Source organism: Mobula birostris, chromosome 24 (assembly GCF_030028105.1).
Source record: "Mobula birostris isolate sMobBir1 chromosome 24, sMobBir1.hap1, whole genome shotgun sequence".
In the NCBI taxonomy this organism is placed as follows: Eukaryota; Metazoa; Chordata; class Chondrichthyes; order Myliobatiformes; family Myliobatidae; genus Mobula; species Mobula birostris.
Window position 1 is genome coordinate 4,148,010 of NC_092393.1, and position 13,938 is coordinate 4,161,947.

A 13,938-nucleotide genomic window follows, 5' to 3' on the forward strand; every position below is an offset into this window, starting at 1 on the left:
AAACTGTTCTTTGCTCTAAGCACTATAGTGTCTAACGGCCACACTAATGTATGTGACTGACACTAGTTAGAAACTATTTGGCTACAGTCTCCTATCCCAATTAAGTGGCATAGTGTCCCAAATGAACAAAGAGAATCTCAGTTATTTTCTCAATTTTTTTTTGCTCCTCAAGAGTTGTCTCAAATAAGCAACTGCCCCAATTAAAAGATGGGCCAATTAACAGAATCCACTGTTTTTAGAAATGAGCCAAGCACAAGGAAAGTGATAACTGCAACTTGACTAGATAGAATGGTTAAATAGGTGCAATCACAAAGAATGTGTCAGTAACTTTACTTTCTTAGGGAGCTAAGGAGGTTCAATTTGTCACTGAACACTTCAACAAACAAAGATGTTAAAAACATCGTGATTAGCATCACAATCCATCCAGTACAACAATTTGAATTTTCAAGAACACAAAAGCTGAAAAGAACAGTGAACTCTGCCAAATACATCAGCACCACATCCCTCTCCATCATTGGTAGTATCTACAGGAGGTGCTGCCTCAGGGGCAACATCTAAAGATGGCAATCTTCTCACAGCTTTAATCAGACAGGCAATACAGAAGCCTGAAGTCCCACATCACCATATTCAGGAACAGCCATTTCCTTCCAACTATTTGGATCTTGAACCAACTGGCATAACTCTAAAATCTCTTAAATTTAGCAACACTATGACAACTTTGATCACTTTCCACTAAAATGGACATCGTGTTTTTGCTCTAGTTGTATCCTTTCTTGTAATACTTATGTAAAAACTATGTTTAATTTATGCCTTTGTGACTTCTACTTATATGATGCTATGTAACCGCGATCGTGGTGCAAGGAAGTTTTTCATTGCGCATACATGTAGTCGTGCATATGACAAACTCAACCCGGACTTTTTGTCCTGGACGATGCTCTGGTTCCTGAATTTCTGCAGCCCCACTTATTCAAGCTAGTGGAGATTATTCCATCACAATTCTGACTTGAGCTTCGGAGTTGCCAGATAGTTTCCAGTCAATAACCACCCCAAGATGATTTGGTGGTTGGGGTACTGGGCAATACTTATTCAGTGCATCTGAATGCCGAAAGGTAGGAAGAACATTTATTGGAACTAATCATCACCTGATATCTGTTACACATTATTTGGGACTTAATCCTGCTTTGTGTAGACATGGACTGCTTCAGCTTCTGAAATATCATGAATGGTTTGTACATTGTACAATCACCAATATTCCCACTTGAGCTATAAACTGGAAACAAGATGGTGTGGAAAGAGAAACAGAAATAACGTTTCAGAACCTAGACCAATGTCAGAACTGGGCGGGGGGTGGAGAGGGAGAAGAAAAATTAAAAGCTAGTTTTCAGTACCAGAGGGAGGGGAGGGTTATGTAGAACAAATGGTGACACTAAATGTTTGATGTGTCTGTTAGTTATCTTATAATTAACAAAGGGGCAACCAGTGGAGGTGGTGTATTGGGGTTCCAGAAGGCTTTTAATCTGCTGCGCAAGAAATTATTAAACCATACTCACAATGTAATGTACTGGCATAGATCAAGGATTGTTTAATGGCAGAAAGCAACAGCAGGAATAAAGAGGAGACAAAATGGAAAGGTCCTGATGGAATGATTCCTTCTTGCTCTCCATGCACATGCTCAACTTCAAGACTTTATATTAAGTTCAGCAATTGCCCTCTTAAGGACGTGTTTGACCTTTGTTTCAACTGTTAATTCTTACCTTAATGTTAATCTGAGTTTAAACAGACTTCCCTTCTGTCCTTTCCACTTCTCCCTCCTCATCTTAGCACATTTGCCTTCTCATCCAGAACGTTGCCTCATTTCATTCCCGACTGTTGCTGTCTAACCTGCTGAACGCCTCCAGCATTCCATTTCGTTAAAGTTGATTCCATGACTGACACTCAACAAGATCGGTATGTTCTGGAGAAATTATCAAATTGACTCACCTTATTAAACTGGAACAGGTCCTGCTTGACACGTTCTCTATGCAACTCATTCCCATGTCTTCGAAATCTCCTCATTGCACTTCTTCAGAGGTGACAAAGCAGCTTCAGCACAACAACCAAATGAGCAGCTCCTGTACAAAAGATGACACAAATGGTTAGTTCACAGCTGAATGCATGCCAACTCCTACCCTTTTTCTACCCTCTGGTGACAGGGTACTCTCAATTAAACCATACGCTGCCCATCATCAGATCCTGCAACATCAAGTCCTTTGTAAAGCTGTATCTAACCAAGTCACAGCTGGCTGGCATTCAGTTGGCAATAATTAACCTCCATGTTTACAAAGGCACAGTTCAAATAGTGTTTCTTCCACATGACATCTGATAGACAGAACAACTCATTACAGTCCTACCAACATCATTTAGTTACTGGGTTTTCTGGATGCCTGGCTCCCTCCTACTGATCTCTCCTGAAAACCTTTCTATTTAAAGACGTCATTTCAGGCTGGGCTGTAATTGCACTGGGAAAACACAACAGACTATTTAGCTCTTTAAGCCTTATTTCATTATTTAATATTCATCTGTAACCAAAATTCATTTAGATGCTTTTTTTCCACATTTCAAATAGAGGAAAAAAAATCAGATTTAAAATTAATATCTCCTTCATGTCTTGTGCTTTTTGGAAGGGTTCATTACTTCTACCATGCTGTGTAAAGGCATTCCTTCCTTCATTCCCAAAATGCCTGTCTAGAAATTAAGACCAATGTCCCAGTTTTAGACTTGTTAATTAGTAAGCTCATCAAACCTTAATTCAAGGCAACTTGCAAAGGCCACAGGGCTCATTGAGACAATACGGATCTTATTTTAATCCTTGAAATTCCAATTTTATTCAGATAAAGTTTGTGCGCTCCCCCTGTGGATTTAGCTTATGCACATTCAGGCAAAGACCAATATGTTGCAAGTGACATGCCAGGCACTTTTGTACCATGGAATGCCCACTTTAACAAGACTACATTTAACCACCTCTCCACATCATTCTATAACATCACTCATGCCAAGGCCCCCATTATCAATATTCCAAGGGGTCATCGCTGACCTGAGCTCAATGGATCAGGTACAGAAAAAGGTCAGTTTCTGTATGAGTAGCTCACTCCCCGGCATTATACATGTTTTCCACTATTTGCGAAATGCGACAAATGTGTGAATAGGAATACCCTCCACGTATTTGGATGACAGCAGCCCTAGTATTCTCACGCTGCTTATTAGCACCTAGATCAAAGCAACCCACCAGACTGGCACCCATCAGTAGCCCTAAACTTTCCTGCTACCATTGCAGTGGCTACAGTATGTACCATCTACCAAAGGCATTGGTGCTACTCACTCAAGGTACCCTGAAAGCACCATTCAAGCACAACCACAGCAGAAAGAATCAGAAGAACTGACATGTGACATGAAATTTGTGTGGAAGGGCATCAAGTGCACGTCCATGTTACACACCATGACATCTCAGAATAATTTGTTCTTTTATAGATGCCATGTCTACACCCTGGAATTCATACCTAATATTATGGGAATACATTTACCACAAAGATGTAGTAGCCAAAGCCAACAGCTCACCGCCACGATTACCCACACATCATTTAGTGACTGGTACTAAATGCCAGCCCTGTGAGCAACAGACAGATCCTAAGAAAGTAAAATTTAAAAGTTGTAAGCTCCCTACAGGATACCCAGTTCTATGTATTAAGTACATTTTTTAAAAATCTAGAGTGGTTTTATATTGCTAGTGTAATGGAAACAAGTACACTTCATGAAAAAGAATCTAGTCTTTTCCTGGTGCATATGACAAATATACTCTTCTCGGGCTTCCAGCTGGGTACAGATATCAATTTTAACCGATGTTTCAATGACAAACGTTGCCATCTTCATCAGGAATGATGCCTATGCATGTTGAATTCTGTGGTATATATTACCTTGTCATCATTCCTCCTGATGGGATGAGGACTAACTGATAGAGGTGTATAAGATGATGAGAGGCATTGATCATGTGGATAGTCAGAGGCTTTTTCCCAGGGCTGAAATAGTGGCCACAAAAGGACACAGGCTTAAGGTGCTGGGGTGTAGGTACAGAGGAGATGTCGGGGTAAGTTTTTTTACTCAGAGTGGTGAGTGCGTGGAATAGGCTGCCGGCAACGGTGGTGGAGATGGATACGATAGAGTCTTTAAGAAACTTTTGGACAGGTACATGGAGCTTACAAAAAAAAGAGGGCTATGGGTAAGCCGAGTAATTTCTAAGGTAGGGACATGTTCGGCACAACTTTGTGGGCCAAAGAGCCTGTATTGTGCTGTAGGTTTTCTATGTTTCTATAACTAACCAGATTGTAAACAAGGAGGGACAACAGAAACCTGATTGGTTGAGGACTAACCAATCAGGAGTGATGGAGGACGGGGGTATATATACCACCAGACTAGACATGCCCAGGCATCACCCCTGATGAAGGTGGCAGAGTTTGTCATTGAAACTGTGGTTAAAATCAATACCTGAACCCAGCTAGAAGCCTCAGAAGAGTTTAACTACAGTTCATGTTTATGACAGAATGTCTAAAGGCAATGTCAACTCCAACTGAGCCTTTGGAAAGTATAGACTCACATGCAATTATTGGAATGTGGATCACTCAGCCTGATAGGCCAGGATGGAGAGCATTGGCGCAGCTTTGGTCTACAGTCTAATCAATGAGCCTATAATTTTCAAACTGGACACCAGGTGGCCCCAAAGACTAAAATGGTGTCTACTACTGGGCAGTGGGTACATGTACATCCAATTGTTACTCCTTTAGCTCACTGGCACTAGTTTCCCTTTGGATTGCCACCTGCCCCATAAGGACTCGAGATTTTATTTGTACATAATGGCATTGGCATCCAAAATTCTACACGGTTCCTGAGAATCAACTCTGACCCAAAGGGCAGGAAGTTGAATTACTCCCCCCCCGCCCCTATAACACTATAAAGGAGTGTTTCACATTTGAATGTATATTGTTAACAAGCCTGCAATAATAGAATAATTAAATAATGCTATGGAGGATAAAAGACAAGTGTATGTAATAGGAATGGAGATGGGCTACAACGAAATTAAGCATTCTGAACCATCCGGCCTTAGCCACATCCTACAATTACAATCTCAGAATCTAAATCAGGTTTATTATCACCGGCATCTGACCTGGAATTTGTTAACTTAGCAGTAGCAGTTCAAAGCAATACACAATATAGAAGAGAAAAAAATAAAAAATAAAAATAATAAAAAACATACTGCAATTGATTTACTTGTTTTTATATATTGAATAGATTAAAAACATGCAAAAAGCAGAAATACTGTGTATTAAAAATAGTGAGGTAGTGTCCAAGGGTTCAATGTCCGTTAGGTATCGGATGGCAGAGGGGAAGGAGCTGTTCCTGTATCAGAGTGTGTGCCTTCAGGCTTCTGTACCTCCTACCTAATGGTAACTGTGAGAAAAGGGCATGCTCTGGGTGCTGAAGGTCCTTAATAATGGACGCTGCCTTTCTGAGACACCGCTCCCTGAAGATGTCCTAGGTACTTTGTCGGTGAGTACTCAAGATGGAGCTGACTAGATTTACAACCCTCTGCAGCTTCTTTCGGTCCTGTGCAGTAGCCCCCCATACCAGACAGTGATGCAGCCTGTCAGAATGCTCTCCACGGTACAACTATAGAAGCTTCTGAGTGTATTTGTTGACATGCCAAATCACTTCAAACTCCTAATGAAGTATAGCCGCTATCTTGCCTTCTTTATGACTACATCGATATGCTGGGACCAGGTTAGGTCCTCAGAGATCTTGACACCCAGGAACTTGAAGCTGCTCACTCTCTCCACTTCTGATCCCTCTATGAGGATTGGTATGTGTTCCTTCGTCTTACCCTTCCTGAAGTCCACAATCAGCTCTTTCATCTTACTGAGTGCCAGGTTATTGCTGCGGCGCCATAGTTGGCATATCTCACTCCTGTACGCGCTCTCGTCACCATCTGAGATTCTACCAACAATCATCAGCAAGTTTATAGATGGTATTTGAGCTATGCCTAGCCACACAGTCATGTGTATAGAGAGTAGAGCAGTGGGCTAAGCACGCACCCCTGAGGTGCGCCAGTGTTGATCATCAGCGAGGAGGATATGTTATCACCAATCTGTACAGATTGTGGTCTTCCGGTTAGGAAGTCAGGGATCCAATTGTAGAGGGAGGTACAGAGGCCCAGGTTCTGCAACTTCTCTTTCAGGATTGTGGGAATAATGGTATTAAATGCTGAGCTATAGTCAATGAACAGCATCCTGACATAGGTGTTTATGTTGTCCAGGTGGTCTAAAGCCACGTGGAGAGCCATTGAGCTTGTCTGCCGTTGACTTATTGTGGCAATAGGCAAATTGCAATGGGTCCAGGTCCTTGCTGAGGCAGGAGTTCAGTCTGGTCATGACCAACCTCTCAAAGCATTTCATCACTGTCGATGTGAGTGCTACCAGGCGATAGTCAGTAAGGCAGCCCACATTATTCTTCTTAGGCACTGGTATAATTCTTGAGTTTTAGTAGTAAATGGGAACTTACGCCCGTAGCAGTGAGAGGTTGAAAGTGTCCTTGAATACTTCTGCTAGTTGGTTGGCACAGGTTTGCAAAGCCTTCCGCCTTGCGAGGGTTCCCGCTCTTTAAAGACAGCCTAACATTTGCCTCTGAAACAGAGATCACAGGGTCATCAGGTACAGCAGGGATCTTCACAGCTGTAGTTGTGTTCTCCCTTTCAAAGCGGGCATAGAAGGCATCAAGCCTGTCATGTGCTTATGTAGCTTAATCAACTTTCCTTCACCCTGTTCTTTATGCTGTAGAGATAAAAATCTAGTCTTTATACCAAAGATATACATGGTATGGTGCTATCATTGTGGCAATAGGATGAACTTGGAACAAATTTAGCAATACAGAATTGGTATCCATTAGCAGATGAATTGTACTCTGCTACAAATCAGAAATCTCAACCTTGGTACTGCCTCTCTTAAGCAAAACAATCAAATCTGTCCAATGGAGAGCACAGAAGTGCTGGTGGAGAGTAGCACCAAGTATACCAAGAATAAGATGCAAAGCATGACAACAGCACAGGAACAAACTCTTCAGCCCACAATTTTGTGCCAAGTGATTCAATTAGTAATCAATGGCTAACTAAACTACACAATGTCAATATTCTTCCATTTTCCTCACATTCACATGCTTATCTAAATGGCTCTTAAATGTCTCGAATGTTTTTGCCTCTACCACCACATCAAGCAGCATGTTCCAAGTACCCAGCACTCTTTTTTTAAAAAAAAATACTTGCCCCTCACATCTCCTTTGAAGTGACCCCTTCTTACCTTAAATGAATGCTCTCTGCTATTAGACATTTCAACTCCAGGAAAAAGATGGTGTCTGTCTACTCTAGCTATGCCTCTCATAATTTTATAAATCTCTATCAGATCGCCCCCAGCCTCCCACATTCCAGAGAAAACAACCTAAGTGTGTCCAACCTCATGTTATAGCACATGTTATAGCACATGCCTTCTAATCTAGGCAGTATCCTGGTATGCCTCTTCCACACCCTCAACATCCTTCCTATAAATGAGATGAACACAGCTCTCTGCAATACTCCAAATGTGGCCTAACTAAAGTTTTATAAAGCTACAAAATAGCTTCCTGACTTTTGAACTCAATTCCTCAACTAACAAAGCCAAACATGCCACAAGCCTTCAAACTCTATCAACCTGTGTAACCACTTTTAGGGAGCTATGAATTTGGACCCCCAAGATCCCTCTGGCATTCAACACTGTTAAAGATCTTGTCTTTAACAGTGTACTGTCTCTTTGCATATGACCTACCCAGATGTAACACTTCAAATTTGACCAGGTTTAATTCCATCTGCCATTTCTTGGCCCATTCCTGCAACTGATCTATATTCTTTGCCAGTTTTCTATGCTATCCACAACTCCACCAATCTTCGTATCATCCACAAATTTACTAATCCACCCATCTAGGTTTTCATCTGGGTCACTGACATACACAGACAGCAGCGGTCCCAGTACAGATCTCTGCAGAACACCAGCGAGTAGATCTCCAGTGAGAACAAGTCCCTTCGACCACTACCCTCTGTCTACCCAAACCAGGAGCCTTGGATAAATAGTTCAGTGCATAACGCCCTCAGTGCAAGGGATGAAGCCTTCACCTCTGGAAACCAACAGGAGCTTAAGAGATGGCACTATGATTTACGTAGAGCCATCAAGTTGGCAAAACAGCAACACAAGGATAAAATCCAGTCACAACTCTGAGGCATGCAGCTCACGGCAAGGACTACACATCATCGCAGACTCTAAGAGGAAACACAGCAGTATAACCAACATTGCTGCCTCACTCCTGGATGAGCTAATTTTTAAAAAATATAAAATGCTTGATTCGAAGTTGATAACACTAAACCCAGAGGACAGCTGCCGACGAGACCTGCTCCTTGGTCATCTCCGAGACTGGAGGCACGTAGAACATTCCAACATGTCAACAGCTGCTAGGCAGCAGGGATGGATGGCGTCCCAGGGCTGCTCCTCAAAGTGTGTGCAGAACAGCTGGCTGGAATGTTTATGGACATTTTTAAATTTCTCCCTCTCCAATGTGTAGTGCCCTCTTGTTTCAAATCATTTATCACTGTCCCTGCACCTAAGAAAACCAAGGTAGCATGCCTGAACGATTGGCACCCTGTCGCAATCACCTCAATTATAAGCAAATGCTTTGAGGGGCTGGTTAAAGACTACATCTGCAGCATGCAACCATCCACACTGGACCCCCTACAATTCGCCTACCAATGGAACTAGCCAACCAATGATGTCATAGCCACAGCACTATACTGTCCTCACTCACCTGGAGAAGAGGGACGTATACGTTAGAATGCTGTTCCTGAACTACAATTCAACATTCAACACTATAATTCCCTCCAGGCTTGACAGGAAGTTCAGAGACCTCGGCCTGCACCCCACCTTGTGCAGTTGGATCCTCGACTTCCTATTGGATCGCCGACAGGTGGCAAGGATGGGCTCCCTCACCTCTGTCCCCCAACTCAGGTGCCCCCAGTGTTGTGTCCCGAGTACCCTCCTCTACTCCCTTTACACCCACGACTGTGCTGCCACACACAGCTCCAATCTGATCAAATTTGCAGATGGCATTGTTCAACCTTATACCCAAAAGTGACAAAACAGCTTACAGAGGAGAGATCAACACCCTGACACAGTGGTGCCAAGATAACAACCTCTCTTTCAATGTCCAAAAAACAAAAAAGCTGATTGTGGATTACAGGAGGAACGGAGACAGGCTTGTCCCAATTAACATCAGTAGGACTGCAGGTTGAGAGGATGAGCAGTTTCAAGTTCTTTGGTATACACATCACCAAAGATCTCACCAGGACTGTACACACCGGTTGTGGGGCAAAATAAAGTACAACAGCATCTCTTCCGCCTCAGGCAACTAAAGAAATTCGGCATGAGCCCCCAAATCGTCGAGTCCTTCTGCAGGGGGAACATTGAGAGGATCCTGACTGGCTGTATTGCCGCCCGGTACGGGAACTACTCCAGGCTTGATCACTGGGCAGTGCAGGGAGTGGTATGGACAGCCAACACATCTGTGGTGAATTGCCCTCCACTGAGGACTTTTACAGCAGCAGGTGCAGAAAGAAGGCCTGGAAGATCATCCGGGACACCAGTCACCCCAACCATAATCTGTTTCGGCTGCTTCTCTCTGACAAAAGGTACTGCAGCATTAAAGCCAGGACCAACAGGCTACGGGTCAGCTTCTTTCTAAAAGCCATTATAAATTCACGTCTGTACAGTCCGACAGTCATACGCAAAGATTTTTTTTACTCCCTCATGTTGTGGGATGGATGCAAGATTTAAATAAATTCAAAAATTCTTCTACAGTTAAGCCAGTTCTGAATCCAAGTGCCTAATTCACCATGGATCCCATACATCTTAATCTTCTGAATAAGCCTCTCATGAAGGACCCTGTCAAACGCCTTACCAAAGTCTAGATTATGAGAACACTCAGTCCTCTTTTATTGTCATTTAGAAATGCATACATGCATTAAGAAATGATACAATGTTTCTCCAGAGTGATATCACAGAAAACAGGACAAACCAGAGACTAACACTGACAAAACCACATAATTATAACATACAGTTACAGCAGTGCAAAGCAATACCATAATTTGATGAAGAACAAACCATGGGCATGGTAAAAAAAAAAAAAAAAAAAGTCTCAAAGTTCCCGAGTCGATCGACTCCCGAGTGTCCGATAGTAGGCGGCAAAAGGGAGAAACTCCCTGCCATAAACCTTCAGGCACCGTCAACTTGCCGATGCCTTGGAAGCAGCCGACCACAGCCGACACTGAGTTCGTCTGTCCGAAAACTTCGAGCCTCCGACCAGCCCTTCCGATACAGCCTCCTGAGCGCCATCAACCTAACCCCGGCCGCTGAAACAAGCAAAGCCGAGGATTTGGGGCCTTCTGCTCCGGAGATTCCGGTTACCACTCAGTAGCAGCGGCAGCGAAGCAGGCATTTTAGAGGTTTTCCTGATGTTCCTCCGTACTCTCACGTCTGTCTCCATCAAATCAGAATTGTGCACGGTCCCCTACTTGATAGATTACAGATATCATTCACCGGAGAGGTCACACGCACTGTCGTCGACAACATCTACAGCTCTACCTTCATATATCGGCCTCATCAAAAAAAACAAACAAACCTCAATCAAGTTAGTAAGACAACTGCCCTGCACAAAGTGATGCTGGCTCTCCCTAATTAGACCACGGTTTTCCAAATGCTCATAAACTCTATCCCTAAAAATTCTCTACAGTAACTTCCCTCGCACTGAAGTGAGACTCACCAGTCTATAGCTTACAGGATTATCCCTTGTTCTCTTCTTGATTAATGGTACAACTTTAGTTAGTTTCCAGTCCTCTAGAACCTCGCCTGTGGCTAGAAAGGATGCAAAGTTATTGGTCAAGGCCCAGCAATCTCTTCACTTGTCTCTCTCAATCGCCTGGGGTACAGCTTATCAGGCATGAAGTCCTAATACTCCTTAAGGTACCCAACCCTGCCTCCTTTTCCTTGCACTGATCTCCCTGTCCTTCTCCTTGGTAAATACTGATGGAAAGTACTCATTAAGGATCTCACCCACATCCTCTGCATCTATGCAAAATGTTCCCCCCTTTATCCTGAGGGGTCCTATTCTCACCCTATTTATCCTCTTGCTCTTGATGCATGTGCAGAATGTCTTTACACTCTATACATTATTGTGCAGAAGTCTCAAGCACCCCAGATTTTTTTTTTTGTATGGTTTCAGATGGTATGGCCTCCATAAAGCCCTGATCTCATCAAGGCTGTCTGGGATTGCCTGGAGAGACAGAAGGAAGTGAGACAGGGAAAGTCTGCAGAGGAACTGTGGCAAGTTCTCCAAGATACTTGGGAACAACCTGTTAGCCGGTTTTCTTACAAAACTGCACAACAGTGTACCTAAGAGAACTGACGAGTTTTAAAGGTTTTCACACCAAATATTGATTTTATTTAGTCCTTTTTACTGTTTACTACTCTTTATAATATTTTTAGATATTTAGAATCCTTTCAACTTTTCATTCTTGAAAGCATCTTCACTTTACAGAATTTTTATTTTTTTTTAAACACATTTTTGAGCCTTTTGTACAGTCCTGTACATACACCAAGAGCAAGTGGACAATTTGAGAAAGGGTAGTTATCCTTTCGGATTCTGTTTAATCCTACTTGCCAAGGACTTCATGGTCCCTGTTTACTTTCCTAATTCCCTTTTTCAGTTCTTTTACAAAACATCCATTAAATGGCCTTTCCTGATCTCCTTATCCTGTTTATAATTAACCTGTTCATATGATCACTTTTAAGTTTGATTACTGACATTTGCCCATGTGACTGTTCTGCTAATTGTTGATTGCTCATAGCTGTTTGCACTGTTGTCTTGTAAACTCATTCTGATATGTCTATCCACGGCCTCCTTTACTGTAAAGATGAAGCCACACTCAGGTTGGAGGAACAACACCTTATATTCCGTCTGGGTAGCCTCCAACTTGATGGCATGAACACCGACTTCTCTAACTTCTGTTAATGTCCCACCTCCCCCTCGTACCCCATCCGTTATTTATTTTAAAAAATATATATTTTCTTTTTCTCTCTCCGTCCCTCTCACTATACCCCTTGCCCATCCTCTGGGTTTTCCCCCCTCCCCCTTTTCTTTCTCCCTAGGCCTCCCGTCCCATGATTCTCTCATATCCCTTTTGCCAATCACCTGTCCAGCTCTTGGCTCCATCCCTCCCCCTCCTGTCTTCTCCTATCATTTTGGATCTACCCCTCCCACTTTCAAATCTCTTACTAGCTCTTCTTTCAGTTATTCCTGATGAAGGGTCTCAGCCTGAAACGTCGACTGTACCTCTTTCTAGAGATGCTGCCTGGCCTGCTGCGTTCACCAGTAACTTATGTGAATTGTTGGGTGCTATTGTGTTGTCTGTTATGGTATCGTCCTGTGTTTCATGCTCAACACCGAACCACAATCAGTTCTGATACGTTTCATGTACTGGCAATAAAGTAATTCTGATTTCTGGCTACTTTATAATCCTCAAGGGCCCTATTCCATTCCAGCTTCCCAAGGTTAACATACTTTTCCTTTTTCTTGATTAAATTCAATCACCTCTCTTGACATCCAAGGTTTTCTTACTTACCATCCTTGTCCTTCTGATTGGAACGTACCAGTCCTGTACTCTGTGTAGTTGGTCTTTTAACACCCTCCACATGTCAGTTTGTGGTCTTGCACAAGAAAAACAGCTGTTCCAATTAACTCTCCCTAGTTACTGCCTAATGCTCACATAAATTGGAGCCGGACAAATTAAAACTCTCCAGCAGGGTCCATACTTATCCCTATCTACAGCTATCTTAAAACTTGAGTTGTCTCACTGTTCACCCACTGAAAGGTCAGTCACCTGGTCAGGCTCATTACCGAACACCAAGTCCAATACAATCCCTATTCTTGTTGGACTATTTACATATTGACTTAAGAACCCTTCTTCAATGCAATAAAATGTCTTCCCTAATATAAACTGGGACCTACTGAGAGCAGGAGGTTTAGATGGTGAAGTTGAAGTCCCCCATGACAACAACCCTATTGTTTTTATACTTTTTCCTTACTCTGCCTGCATATTGGTTCCTCAACAGCTATTGGGAAGTCTATAGTACAATCCCAGAGGGATTTTATTTTTAGTTCTACCCACATGAACTCAGTGGATGAGCCCTCCATGATGACCCTCAGAGCCTGTGCAAAGACAAGCAGTACACAGAGTTCAGTGACCATCTCAGAACTCTGGAATCCTGCTCACCAAGGTAAGGGCAATTAAACATCTAGGGGGCAAATAAACAACTACAGAAGGCAGCAACTTCAAAAACATTCCCAAGTTCACCTGAGCCCTGCATCTGAGTACTGAAGTTTGAAACCTTTGCAATTATGTTCAGCAAGATGTATTAAGTGATGACCCAATTCAGCCAAAGATTCCTACCTTAGGAACTCATCTTCAACCAATTTGAATCAGTCTTTGATAAAGCAAAAATTACTAGACCAGAGGACACCTTGGCTGCCGCACTGAAACCTTGAGGCCACATCTAGGTACGCTACCAAGTTATTTCTGTGTAGTTACACCACAAGATATCCAAATTGGAAAGATGCCTAGCAGGATAGATCTAATATGACCAATCATCCAATTAATCAATGGACAAGTGAAGAGTGATGTTAACAAGGCCATCAAGCAGCACTTGCACATGAAAAGCTTCTGATCAATATTTATTATGGGTTTTCATCAGGAGTGCTTGGATCCAGACTTCACAGCTTTAGTCTAAC

The 13,938-nt window shown here is 42.7% G+C and overlaps 1 protein-coding gene across 6 annotated transcripts in view; it reads right to left on the bottom strand.

Annotated features, from left to right (window-relative positions):
• llgl2 (LLGL scribble cell polarity complex component 2) overlaps positions 1–13,938 on the bottom strand; it is a 192,734-nt gene that overhangs the window by 116,935 nt on the left and 61,861 nt on the right. For 5 of the 6 annotated variants that reach the window (XM_072241940.1, XM_072241941.1, XM_072241944.1 and 2 more), the window contains exon 2: positions 1,981–2,111. In XM_072241940.1, the coding sequence (XP_072098041.1) occupies positions 1,981–2,055 (75 nt within the window). In that variant the 5' untranslated portion in view covers positions 2,056–2,111. Of the gene's footprint in view, positions 1–1,980; positions 2,112–6,585; positions 6,606–13,938 lie in introns of those variants that run through there. The other variant, XM_072241943.1, reaches the window with a different exon arrangement.